Source organism: Alosa pseudoharengus, unplaced genomic scaffold, assembly GCF_046254945.1.
Source record: "Alosa pseudoharengus isolate Yale_2024_CS ecotype anadromous, Long Island Sound unplaced genomic scaffold, YU_APseudo_1.1 YU_APseudo_1.1_scf_2, whole genome shotgun sequence".
Lineage (NCBI taxonomy): Eukaryota > Metazoa > Chordata > Actinopteri > Clupeiformes > Clupeidae > Alosa > Alosa pseudoharengus.
Window position 1 is genome coordinate 30,408,380 of NW_027468663.1, and position 14,543 is coordinate 30,422,922.

At 41.3% G+C, this 14,543-nt stretch overlaps 1 protein-coding gene across 1 annotated transcript in view; it reads right to left on the reverse strand.

The window, feature by feature from the left end:
• The window catches only part of LOC143133451 (collagen alpha-1(XXI) chain), a 40,114-nt gene that overhangs the window by 10,249 nt on the left and 15,322 nt on the right, over positions 1–14,543 (reverse strand). Inside the window, exons 15-21 of the mRNA XM_076293213.1 lie at positions 8,243–8,287; positions 5,798–5,869; positions 4,887–4,922; positions 4,545–4,589; positions 4,197–4,229; positions 3,318–3,464; positions 2,966–3,020 (exon numbers count right to left, since the gene is read on the reverse strand). Of these exons, the coding sequence (XP_076149328.1) occupies positions 2,966–3,020; positions 3,318–3,464; positions 4,197–4,229; positions 4,545–4,589; positions 4,887–4,922; positions 5,798–5,869; positions 8,243–8,287 (433 nt within the window). The remainder of the gene's footprint in view (positions 1–2,965; positions 3,021–3,317; positions 3,465–4,196; positions 4,230–4,544; positions 4,590–4,886; positions 4,923–5,797; positions 5,870–8,242; positions 8,288–14,543) is intronic.

The following is a 14,543-nucleotide window of genomic DNA, read 5'->3' on the forward strand; positions in this document are numbered from 1 at the left end:
GTTTATGATAACTATGCTAATTAGCATGTTAATATGCTAATTATGCTAACCATGTGACTTAGCTTACTTCACTAATCATTTTTAACAGTTATGCTAACTATGCTAACTAGCATGTTAACATGTTAGCATGCTAACTATGTTAACCATGTGACTTAGCTAACTTAGCTAATCATTTTTAGCAGTTTTGCTAAAAATGCTAACTAATATGCTAGCATGCTAACATGTTAGCATGCTAACTATGCTAACCATGCTAACTAGCTACAGTGGGTAAGAGTCATAGTTGATGACAAGTAACAGTTACAATGGCTGAACAGTTAAAAAGTTCAGTAGTTAAAAGGGTTAAATTGTTTAACAGTGAAATATTGTAGTGAGGACTTTTATTTTGAAACAGTTTTTGGCAGAGGAAGCAGTTGGACAGGATGTGTAGTCTTAATAGGGCCAGTTTGTATGCTTAAACCCTTAAAGGAGTACCGTCACACCGGTGTGACGGGAATGTTGGGAAATTAACATTCTAAAGAATATCTGGGTTCATTGAATTCAACATAGAATTTTAGAACCTTCAATTGTTGCGGAACTTAGAATGTTCAAAAACCTACACCTTTAAGGGTTAAAGCCTGAGACTGGCAGTTAAGATCCAGGTGGCCCGAACACCTGCCATAGGATTCTAATTGCTTAACGGCTCTATTGTGATGTCATCAGCCCATGTTAAGTCTATGGGGAAATTTTGAACAGTTTTTAATTAATAGTTTAAAAAGTATAAAAGTTACAAAGATGAAAAATACAAAGCCCACATGTCCTAAGTAAGACCTACGCAACGCAGTTTGAATGAAGTTTCTACGTTAAACGGTTGAAGCTGCATTAACTGCGTTAGAAGAAGAAGAAGAAGAAGAAGAAGAAGAAGAAGAAGAAGAAGCCTAGGAAGAACAGTACAGTGCATTTTCATGCACTGTAATAAGAAGAAGTTGCCTAGGAAGAACAGTACAGTGCATTTTCATGCACTGTAATTATTATTATTATTAGTAGTAGTATCAGTAGTAGCAGTAGTAGTAGTAGCAGTAGCAGCAGTAGCAGTAGTGGTAGTAGAAGTAGTAGTAGTAGTAGTAGTAGTACAACAGTAGTAGTAGGAAGAGGAGGGGGAAGAGAGGAAGAGGAGGAGTAGTGCTATCAGGGCCATAGGAGCCAGCTGTAATAGTAACTGTAACACTACAGCAATGGTTGTGGTAGAGATAGATAACCGCAGGTTGAGATACATTTCAACCCAGGCATAATAGGCTGAGGAGAAAGACAGCAACAAAATGACTCAGTTTCAAATCAACATGAAGCCACTGAAAGTGCAGAAACAGAAGTGGAAGTAGAAATAGTAGGCTAGTAGCCATATAGTAGTAGTGTTAGTAGTATTAGTAGTAGTATTGTAGTAGTAGTGTTAGTAGTAGTAGTGTTAGTAGTAGCGGCAACACTTTACGGTAAGGGTACATGAATTATCATGAATTCATATGTGAATTAATTCATGATTTATGCATTACTTCATTCCTTTACATCTTATGAATCATTAGGAATTAACGTGAGTTCAGAGTCTCTAAATCATGACCTCATGCATGAACAACAGAACAACTAAAGCATTAATTACGATGGGTACATCATTAGGATTTATGATTTCTTAAGCATGATCATCATGATTACATGAATTTTTACATGGTTTTGCTCATGAGTTCATCATGTCTGTGGCCCCCCACCTAATGAGGTGAATAATGGCATATATTTAGAGAACTTCAAAGTTGTCAGAGAGGGTTAAAGCGGCTAGTAATCAAGGATCTTTGAAGTTTCATGATAATTCATGTACCCTTACTGCAAAGTGTTACCGTAAATTCAACTCAATGCAACCCAATCTGCAGTTACAAAAACACTTTTAAATTATGTTAATTGACCTTTGTAAACATATAAAGGACCTCTTGAGAACTCCTCCAACAGAAAAACTCTGAATTTAAAACACTGAACTTGAGATACAGCTGCTGCAGTTGCTAAATGGAGAAGGTTTCATTGTGGTCGAAATGGTGTAATCTCCAATGGCCTGGGCTTTAAAATAGGGTGTAAGCAAGTTAGGATTGGGCAATATTGCACAGGCTACACAGATTTACGATCTGTTTCTTTTTCAAAATGCAGAAGTGAAAGGAGCATGGTATGGCTCACTGCACCAGATGTTTCCCCTTCTCAACTCACTGTGTTGGAAAGATGTGACAGGGTTTATATCCTGTGTGAATACTATGGAGATTAATTGGTTATGGCCAGATGCACCTTTTGCTGGCAAGGAAGCTTCTGTTACAGTAAACACTCCGTAAGTAGTTAAAAGCAGCCAATCCAAAAGAGATGAAGGAGACACTGTAGATGACGTAACCCTCTCTATAATAGAAAACAAAACCTCTAATGGTCTGTACACATTACACGATTTCAGCCAGATTTTGCCACAATTTTGTCGTAGCCCGATTTTGTCGTAGCCAAATTTCTAGTGTTCTGTCAGAACAGGAAAGGTCGGGAACGACACCGAAGTAGTAACGCGTCTTGTAATGTGACATATTCAACCACCAGCGATGTATTGTCTGTGATGTTTAACGACTCCACGATCAAGACTCTAGCATGTTACATTCTTGGGGAATTCTTCAACGACTCCTGTGTTGACACTGACGCTATCACGGCAGGCAACAAGTATGACATGCTACATGATCTAATGTGGCCAATCTCCCGACCAAGACACTGCAAAAATGTATGGTTCTCTGATCGCCTAGTCTGACATCGTCAATCGTAAAAGACCGTTGTGGAAGACAAATCATGTAATCTGCACAGGCCATAAGGTAAGAGGGAAAACTTTGCATTGGCTTCCACCAGGTCCATATGCTATCACATCATATATCGGTACACATGAGTGAATGAATGAACATGTGCAAAAAGAACAGCTTGTAGAGTAACTTACTCTGCAGCACAGTAGCGCAGATTTTCATGAGGTGCTCTTCTGAAGGGGGCTTTCCCTGAGAACACATGTCATTGGTAAGTCACACACACACACACACACACACATGAAAATCCACTGCTTGTGGTGTTTTTGAAATCACAAGAATATTGTTTGACTTGTGGTGAATATCTAAAGGAGCATGTGAGTCTTCTTTACCACAGTAAACATATCTTGAAGCAGAATCAATACCTAGTTTAGGCGTGGTTTTAAGATTTGCAGTGTTCATACCACACACACACACACACACAAACACACACACACACACACATACACACACACACACACTCTTTGAGAGAACTAGTATCACACTCACAGGTTTCCCTGGGTACCCAGGTACACCTGGCAGCCCTGGTGGTCCATCCTGGCCTGGAGATCCCCGGGCCCCAACAGCTCCTGTGGGGCCCCCGTCCCCTTTCCTCCCGTCAGCCCCTCTGCCTCCGGGCTCTCCTGCTTCGCCCCTCTAGTCAGTGAAAAATGACATAGACACACAGATATACAGATCATACAGACTGCTGAGTTACATACTAATGAACATATAGATCATAAGGAAACAGTGTTTGTTTATGCATAAACAAACAAAAAAACAAATAAATATAACATTAAATCACAACTTACGTCTTAGTCTTTATGAAAAGCAGCAGTCATAGTTATGATAATACATTTCAGTGAAGAATAATTGCTGTATTACACTGTCCCACTATGCAACAACATAGCCCTGGGAGACAGGTCCTTCAGCACCATGGCCCCTAAGATCTGGAATTCCCTCTCGTGACCACCCCTCCGTGACTGCTCCTCTCTTCCTTTCTTCAAAGCTCATCTCAAGACCTCCTCCACTATTGCATACTAGACGTTTTTTGTCTCCCTCAACCTCTTGTTTTGTTTTGTTTTGACTTTGTAAAGTGACCTTGAGTGAAAATAAACTGAAAACAATGAGTTAAATACAAACACACTTTTGCTACTTGGCCATTACAGGGAAGTATTAAACTGAACTACTGGGCTACAGGGAACTTGAGTTCCCTCTGAAAGATTATGTGGTTATGATACATCTTCCTCTGAAAGTTACGCTTATTGCAGAAGAGACTTAACACTTTTTTATTCATGTCTTAAGATGCCTGGAGATTGCTTTCGATAGTCAATAGCGGTCATGTCAGTTTAAAGAAAAAACGTTTTTGGAGGTTTCCAAAAAGCCTACCTCTCCCTTGCTTCCACGAGGTCCAGGTCCTCCCTGTAAGACACAGATAACACACACTCAAAGCTGTCCAGAAACAGTAATGATCAAAGACAGGAGTAAAGGTCAGTATTAATCCACATAACACTCTCATGGTCTGTGTCTTACTCATAGCACCATTAAGATGAAGGACCTTGACATTTCCACAATGGAGAACCCTGGTTCTAGTTCTTCTTTACTGGTCACTGTTTGACACTCATAGTACAAAATAACTGGCCTGACTAAGTGACGTTAGCAGAAAGACAACATGGACTCTATGTGAAGCATGCATGCACAGAAGGTCAAAAGGTCAGAGATGATGGAGGTACACACAGGTGTGCCAGGGGTCCCAGGCTGGCCGTCAGTGGCTCTCTCTCCCTGCAACAACAATACCCATAAAGTCACTGGATCTTACTGGAAAAGCCTTAACAAACAATGCATGTAAGCAATGTATTCCATGTTGACAACAGATACTGACTCTGTGAACACCATCCTAGGCTAGAAATCTAGAAAGAAATTGTGGCCTCACCATGCAAATATATCGTCTGAAATCCAACTCTTAAAATATCCTGAATGCTACCTGCCATTGGCTAGGAGCCTGGGGACTAAGTAGGCTAGTGCTACCGTTCACTGTGATAAAAGCAAGGGAGCACAGCAGGCTTGTGGTCATGTTACCTGGCTTCCTTTAGGCCCAGGATCTCCTGGCTCGCCCTGAGGAAGAGGAAGGAAAGGTGATGAGAAAAGGTGATGGGACAGAGTACTGTGACAGGGTCAGATAGCCATCAGGTCCAGCCATTACAGGAAAAGATAACCTCAAGAAACAAAGAAAACTCGCCGGATTTCTACTTTAAGGCATTTGACATCCTCAAATTTTATGGGCAGGGTAAATTCGGACTAGCTTTCAAGCTAGGTTGTAATCAAATCCAAATGGCGTGTTACCAGACTCCAGGCTTCGCCAGGCTGTATCGGAGGACTATTCGGTAATCAACAGGACAGACATTCTCTGATGGCAGCAACTAGAATAATAGTAAGGTAATGCAGTGACTGCACAAACAGTCCTTTTTTCTACTTTACTCAAAACTACTCTGACTAATATCGTTAACATTCCCAACGACAGTTTACACTTGTTATCATCTAAAAATAGACCCTAGACCAAACTGTTCCTTTAAATCATGTCTCATTTAAAGAATTAATTTGTTTATTCATCTACAGTATTCATTCATCGATCCATCAAATTCAATCATCCATTCAAGACTGCTACTGTGGGAACAGACAGTGTGCCCTTCTAAACTCTGTGACATATGGTCTAGTGTAGTTCAGTTGTGTGTAAACACATCAGGAAATATCTCTTCCTGCCACTTATTGTATACATTTGTCAAGCTGACAACAGTGGGATCAAAAACCATTTTGATCTGGGTTCTGCACAAGATTTCTTGTTGTAGGAAGGGAGTTTACCACAGTAGCCACAGTAGCCAAGTGCTTGGTCTAAGGTGTTTGTGCTGTGGGCTCTGGAAAGGTGCCATATGAATGAGTAAAACTGAGCTGAATTGAATTCAGTTCATTTAGTTATGACTCTACAGCCTTACCTTATGCCCTTTGAACCCCGGCATGCCTCTGCTTCCAGGGGGGCCCTCAGTACCGGGCATCCCGTCTGACCCCTGTGGGAGGTAAACACACAGATTTGATTATTTTATTTGGAATGACACCAAATGTAAACACAGCAACTAAACCAAAACCAAAGTTTTACATGACCACCAAACGCTGTGCTAATCCACACATCCACAGGCGCATCCACATGGATAAATAATTGGGCATATTAAGGGTAGAGATGACACCGCCTTTTCCAAAGATTTTGTCATTCTTACTCTGTCAAGAGATTTGTAAGCCTCTGAAACAAAGTTTGTGGAAGTTTGTGTTTTCTTAGAGAATCAGGTCTGTCAAAGAGGCAAAACAACAACCTACTTCCAAAATATCTATGACACACACACACACAGATGCACACAACAGCCCTTGGGCTTGTCAGTCAGCACTCAGGGCATGCATACATCACACTGAGCACAGTAAAAAAAAAACACACATTTATATTGCCTGCTCTGTTATCTTGATCAGAGAACAGCACACCCAAATGCCCTTCTCCATTCTAGAGAAGAGGTGATAAATCTGTCATCTGGTGAAGATGTAGGAGTGTCGAGAGGGAAGGATATACCATTCTTATCTTGACTGTGCCATCTATGTTTTTGTGTGTGTGTGTGTGTGTGTGTGTGTGGGGGGGGGGGGGGGGGTTGTGTGTGTGGGGCTGAATCAGTACCTCAAAGATGCGAAAGTATTTTTAATCACACAGTTGATAGATATGGACTTTCCATTTTGTGCAGTGACTCCATATCTTACCCTGATCATGGGGTAGTTGGTTGAAGGGGAGCAATAAACGTGATATGAGGAAACGTTTTTTTTTTTTGTCAAGAGGATGTTTGTGCAGCACCATCCAGTTCAGTGGAAAAAGTGGTTGAGAGCTTGCATGCCTGAGGGTGGTAAATGTGGTTGATAGCAGGTTGGTGTCGGCTAGGTGACACACTTACTTTAGGCCCCGGCGCCCCAGCAGGCCCCTCTGGTCCACGGGCTCCATCGTTACCCTGGGTTACCAAAGAAAATTTTATTGTGCAACATTTTGAATTAGGCGAAATGACTGGGAGCATCTCTCTATCTCTTACACACACACACAAACACACACACACACACACACACACACACTCACACAAACATATTCGTTTACCTTTGGGCCTACTTGACCACTAACCCCAGGTGGTCCAACTGGACCTTGCAGCCCCTATAGATAAAATGGACATGAAAATATGAAATCCTATAAAGGCAGTGATGATGCACCATTCTAACTAGAGCTCAGCAGCTAACTGTCTGTTTGTTTAGGCCAAACAAACATGACTATTCTAGTCTGTTCAACCCAGAAATGAGCACAAAAAATCTAGGAAGCTTCACTATGATGAAACAAACCATTTCATTAACTCAGGAAGTTTTAACGTTAACTTGCTTAGTGGTAACCTGTCTTGTGTAGCTGTACTCCTCTTTATTTTCGGATTACAACAGCTGATTCGTTCCAGCCTCAAGATAACTATTCCATAATGGAGTATGAACGTATAGGAAAAGGAACACACACTTTTGGCCATTGGCATTTGCAAGATTCAGATTTTAATGCAGAGGGTCTAATACACAACGCCTCAGTCAAATGGTTCATTCATTTGCTTCCCAGGGTCGGGGACATGCATAAATGCACTGCATAAACCTTACGGCCTGCTTCCCAGGGTCGGGGACATGCATAAATGCACTGCATAAACCTTACCGGAGGGCCTGCTGGTCCTGCCGCTCCTACAGGCCCAGGAAAGCCTTTCTCGCCCTGTAAAAGACAGCATGGTGACATCAGTGGATTAACCCAGTCACAGTTCTATGACTGATACGAGCCACTGACAGCCATGGCAATCTTAATCTAAATCATCAGTGGTTAGTTTACAGACAGCCACGGTGCACATTGTCTCCTGTTGGCTTGTCACTTGAGTTTCATTTCTGCTTTTTCACACTGTTTACTCATTCCTTGAAAGATACTTACTTCTTAGACTGAGCGTAGTTACACTGACAAACACAACAAAAGCTTGGGACAAAAAGTGTTTGCTAAACTGCTAAACTACTATACCCAGAGCATAACCAAGTATAAGTATACTGTATAAGTATATATACTTTTTTAATCCCGTGAGGGAAATTTGGTCTCTGCATTTATCCCAATCTGTGAATTAGTGAAACACACTCAGCACACAGTGAACACACAGTGAGGTGAAGTGAACCTGCCTGCAACAACAGCGGCGCTAGGGGAGCAGTGAGGGGTTAGGTGCCTTGCTCAAGGGCACTTCAGCCGTGCCTACTGGTCGGGGTTCGAACCGGCAACCCTCCGGTTACAAGTCCGAAGCGCTAACCAGTAGGCCACGGCTGCCCCCATAACCATAACGCGGGCCCTTGAGTTAACCCACCTGGGGACCGGCGGGGCCCGTGTCTCCTGGAAGGCCTCTGATACCCTGCCAGTAACAGAAAAGCACAGTGGTCAATCATGTGGCATGGGACAACAAGCATGACAGGATTACACATCACAGAGCAGCAGTCTCTGATCACCTTTAAACAGTGGTCATTACTCAAGTGATCTGAGTCATATTAACACCATATTCCTCTGAAGATGTGATGAGGCAAACTAATGAAAATGGTCTGTCAGAAAAGTCAAACAGTCTCCAGGGATTGGAACACTTACACCTTGTCCTAACCGGATCTGAGCGAGTGACTGTCAGTGTTATCTGTCTACACTGAATCTATTAAATATGCCCTTCTATTGCATCATATTTCTCATTCAAAATAGCAGAGCAAAGACTTTTTCCATGCATGTATGCATTGTGCAAATGTACAGACTTTTTCCCTATGTGAACCAACCAAAATGTCATTGCAATGCAAAACCAAATGGAAAAAACACTTCAACAAATCAGCTTCTAATTCTTAAAGTAAAACTGGGTTTCCTTTTCCCTAAAATAATATTTTGATTCTCAGAATAGAAAAAAACATAAAGGATACATCCATCAAATGTAAAGAGACAGCTTTTGAAGGCACTACTTTAGCCTGTCTTCTGTCTAAAACGTCATATTCATTTTGACACAGAAGAAACCTGACCTGACTTGGACAGACATGAAGTGAACATGGGAACGGATGGAGTTGCTGGATGTAAAACGAACCATTAATGGTTAAATGATCGCTTGTGGGGAAAAAATCAGTCACCATCTTGCTTCCACCTGTTGCATATGTGTGGTTAAACTGCTAGGCCACACACACACACACACACACACACACACCACACACCACACATAACACACACACACACACACACACACACACACACACATTTAGAGGAGGAAAGAACATCCTGAGGTTTACCACAGGAGAGGTGGGGTTGAGGAAAGAAGAGGAGGGAAGAGGAGGGGAGAGAGGAGTGCGGGGAGAGAGAAACCAGAGACCCATCTGACAGTCAGAGAGATCAGACTCTGTCCCTGCCCCCCTCTTTCATCCTCTCATCCGACTGTTTCATCCATCCCATCATCCAAATCAGTACTTTTCCACCAGCAAAGTCTCTTCGGTCACCTCCACAAGAAAAGCTCTGCGGGTCCCTAAATGGAAGACTCTCCCATCTCTGACATACGCACACAGCCATGGGTATTTTAATCTATTGCAATTTATTCTGAAACCACACTGTCTTCCCATTAGGTTGTGGATGCAGTAACACAAACACAGCTGTGAGTCAATTTGGAGCTCAACCAAAGGCTTTTGCAGCGCAGCTTGATCAAGTCAAAAAAGAAAAACATAAACCGACAGTTAACAACAGCTAGGGTCACATTCATGAAAAGACCCAAATTAGCCTATAAGACGGTGTGTATATGACCATGAATGAATTTGACTGAGCAGGATGTTATTTATATTTCCTATAAGGAGCACTGGCTTTAAGTCTCAATAGTGTCTGTTGTCGCTCTACCATTATGGCAAAGGAGCCAAACTTTCTCCAGAGTCCCGTGGCTGGAAAGAAGTAGGTGGTGGATTTTATACTTGGAGCTCCCAGAATAGCGAGTGATAATAATCAGAGGCGTCTGGACGACTACAAAGGTGCATTGTTCGTCCTTGGCACAGACTGTGCACCTTCACAGACTTGTCCTCATAACACCCGTTAGGGGACTGTGCAGGTAAGTAAACAGAGTGGTCAGACGCCCACTCGATCTGGAGCCCACTCAAACCACGCGGTGAGGACTATTTTGAACGTCCCCCAGTGTCTTTAAGTGTGGTCACATAAACCATGACTGGTCTCAGTGTATACATTAGCTGTGGCAGAAGAAAACAGATGGCAATGAACTGTGTTCTGTTCCACTTATAATATATAGAGTACAGGGCTCAACAGTCACGGTTGCCCAGTTGCCCGGGCAACCAAATTTAGATAGGCTAAGTGGCAACCACTTCCTCACTCATGGTTGCCCCTCTGAGCCTGAGCATCTATCAATAAAAAGGAAACAGTCTTTGTGCTCTGTGAAGGGATGGGAGGCTAAGTATCCCAGCATCTATGAGGAAGATGGTAACCGTTCTGCTGCTTCTGCACAACATATCCAGCTTTATTAAGCGATTGCAACAGTTCACTAGTCCTGGGAAACGCATCTTACAGGGGCCCATTGCACAAAACTAGGATTAAGGGATTAAGCCAAGATATCTTGGTTATCCTGGCTTAATTTATCTGTGATCCGGTTGCACAAAAGTGGGATGGGGGCAGCGGGATATGTTATGGTATAAGTCACCATGGCGATTTATTCTGTGGAGCTAGCCTGCTCCAGACCAGGCTAAGTTCCAGGATCTATTTAATCTCATCCCTTATCTTAGTCAGCAGTCACCACAAACGAAAACCAATAGTTATTCCACTGCCCACTACACATTGTTATCACATATAACTAGACCCACTGTCATTATTTAAACGTTTGTGATCATTAATTAACTTTTCCCGACCTGTCATGTACAATGTGACGTTTTTTTCTAACCAATATTCTCCTAAACAGAGGTGTTGCTGTTTGTTGCTGTTGTGAAAAGGCTATCGCTACCTACATGTACTTTACACCGTAGAAGAAGCAATGAAGCCACTCTAGTTGCCATGGTGAATCAGTGAATCTGTGATCGGTGGCGGGGTCTATTTGAGGGAGCCATGAGCGCGCACTTATCCAGGATAGGTTTCACCTGGCTTGATGAATCCGTGTCTGCTCATCCTGGCTTGTTCTTTGTGCAACCAATTAAGCTTGTACGCTCTTGTTTTGGATTCATTGAGCGCAGCTCAGTAACTTATCCCGGATGTCTTAATTCTGCTTTTGTGCAACGGGCCCCAGGACTGCAGGTCTCGATAAACATTGGCAATCAAAGCAGCATGAGAAAGCTACAAAGCGATTGGTCAAGGCACAATGTGTGGGCCTAGAGGCGGGCACTCCTTTAGACGGGCCAATGGATTCCGCCATGCAAAAAATGAATGCCTCGCACCACTCAATATTGTGCAAGTTGTTCAACACAGTCTACCACATCTTGAAATGTGAAGAATCTTTCAATTAGATAAAATAAATGCAAATCATTTTTATTGAGACTAACTAGTGTTGTCCTTATTTTAGTGCACAAACAGAGAAAACTGAAAATAACAGGCTGTTAATAATGGGGCAACCATTTTTTTGTCTTTGGCACCAAAACCTCATGTCTGGTTGCCCAGCAGGCAACCACTTTTAAAAGCTAATGTTGAGCCCTGATAGAGTATTACTTATAATATATAGAGAATATATATATATATATATATATATTAGGGCTGTCAAAATAACTGATTAATTTCGATTAATTAATTTGAGAAAAAATAACTCATTAAAAAAATTAGTGCAGATTAATCGATTCCGTATGACCTTTGACCCCGAGCCATTCTAGTCAGTAAAAATTAGACTGTAAAATGAAGGAGAGAGAAGGAAACGTGCTGCCTGGATCATTGATTGGAACATTTACTTTTAAAGGGACACCAGGCAAGCCTGATGCTTTTTCTCTACGAAACTCCCCCTCGCTCGGTCTGAAGCTCTTTTCCTTTTCTTTGCATCTTCTGTCAAGGGTTTTCGCTGCTTCTTTGCCGGCTCTGCCATTATACACACGTCCCTTTAAAAAACGGCCTGATGGTGTTGATAAAAAATAAAGTGTTGAAAATAAAGTCCTCTGCAATGAAATGCCTTGTATGTGAAAAAAAAAAACTTCTTCCCGAAGCACTTTTGAATTTATTTCCTCAGCATATTAGGTCATATCATAGATTATTATGGCAATTATTTGAACAGTGAAAATAATAATAAAAGAGTTTTTGAACTTTAATGTCACTAATGCTGATTATTCAATGATTAATTTGAATTTAAATATTTAAAATACTTTCACAGCAAAAATTACATATGCGATTAATTTAGATTAATTAATCACAGAGTATGTAATTAATTAGATTAATTATTTTAATCGATTGACAGCCCTAATATATATATATATAATATAGAGAAGGCAAATGAGAAAAAAAACGTTGTCTAACTTCACTTACTGGAACTCCGCTCTGTCCATCATTACCAGCAACACTGGCTTCCCCCTTTTCACCCTGAAATGTAAATGGAAACACAGAAAAGATGAAATATTTAGCATGTGATGTAATACTTTATCTGCATGTAGATCACCATCAGTCAGACTGATGTGTGTCCAGATGGAAACAGATTATGGTGTTTTTTTCTCACTCATGCACCTGTCATGCTGCCTGTTTCAGATGTGAAGATTGTGGTACATGCTTAGTAGTTGTGGTAAACATGCACACACATATATAATACACACACAGAAACACACATACACACTAGGGATGGGTAGAGTAACTCGCGACTCTACGGTCATGATACTTTACCGAAAAACACATTTGGCCGCGCCAAAAACATGTGCATGATAGAAATAGGACTGACACCTATTTTTCAGGCCACACACAAGCGTGTTGGAAGCGTTTGCATTCAAAACAGTGAAGAGAAAAAAAAGACGTGACAAAAAAAGAGACGTTTTAATTGGCAGAGAGGCTGCCTTAGCGCTGTGTCAGACACGCTTCTAGTAAGCAAAGACATAGAAAACGTCATGCAGCCGCCACGCAACTGACACGCAACATACATGCAACATACACACGATGTTCCCAGTGTGAAGCGGGCCTAAGCTGCAAAGCGCTGCGGTAAACAGTGGGGTAGATTCAGACTTGGTGCGTGGCATGAGCGTGTCAGCTGTGTGGCGTCCGTTTTTATTTTGCCTCCCATGTTAGCAGGTTAGAGCTTGCACATAGTGTTAATTTCGTCAGACAAGACAAGAGGAAATATGTTCGTCAACAACCTTTTTTTCCATGACTAAGACGAGGCGATGACGAGACGGCACTAATGTCCTGAAACACTGACTAAGACTATCTTAAGATGCATTATTGTTGACGAAAAAAGACGAGACTAAAATGTTTTGCATGAAATAAAAACTAAGATAAAATCTCTTTTCATTTTCGTCTAAAAAATGAGAAGACAGAATATCTAGCTGTTACGTTTTCAAAATATTCCGAATGAGTTCATACGCAGCAGCTTTCCTGTAGGCTAGTCTACGTGCTGTTGCTGCATCCCTGTGGCTGCAACACGAAACTACATGGAACAAGAACACTGGAGATTTCTGCCAGAGTTAGCAAGCCAACTAAGCTAATGCCACAATGCTACATACCCAGAAGTTGAAGCTTCTCTCATACAAATTAACATCCCCCAGAATGTCCATACGAAAATGTTCATCATGTAATGTCAACTATTTAACTAGTTAGACTGATGATGCAAAGTTTGCTAGCAAGTAAGCTAATATGGAAAGTTCGCTAGCAAGTTAGCTATGGCTAAGATGGAGAGTCTGTTTGGGGAATGTGTTGTGTTTGGGTGCATATCGCCATCTAGCGAAGCGGAGTCAAACATTAATACTTTGGCCTACGACAGTGTTTCTCAAACTTTTTCAGTTTCAGGACCACTTAACTAACCCTAGCTAAAAAAAAAAAGATTAGACCTACTTCAACAGTAGCCTATAATTAGTCTACACAATAGGCCTACTCACTGAACCACCTTGCTTATTGTCTTTGCACTTTGCTTATTGTGTGGATTCATACTGTATGATTTAAACTGGCATATCTTACATAGACAGTGTTGCAGAACTGTTTTTACATACAACTGGTCTACGAATATGACAGTGGTCCAGTCAAATCTTTTACTGTCTATGGTCAAATCCCAGCCGAGCTATAACTGTAGCTCGACTTACCTGTGCATGTAAACATACTGACTGACAAAAAATCAGAATGAGTAATTATAACAGACGAGTAGCCCTGTGGACACACAATATTGTTGGAAAATTGAGATGTGTGAAACACCATTTGACTCAAATGGTAATCAGAAATAATTTGTTTAAAAAAAAAAAAGACTAAAATGTGTTGACTAAAACTGACTAAGACTAAGATACCTTTAGTTTTCTTTTGACTAAAACTAGAGTAAAATGACGAGACTTTTAGTCGACTAAAACTTGACTTACAAAAATGATATTTGAATGACTAAATATGACAAAGACTAAAAAGGACATTTTGTCACAAGACTAAGACTAAGACTAAATTAAAAATAGGTGACAAAATTAACACTACTTGCACACTACCTGTGTGACACGGCAAACCGAAAGCGTGTGCATGCT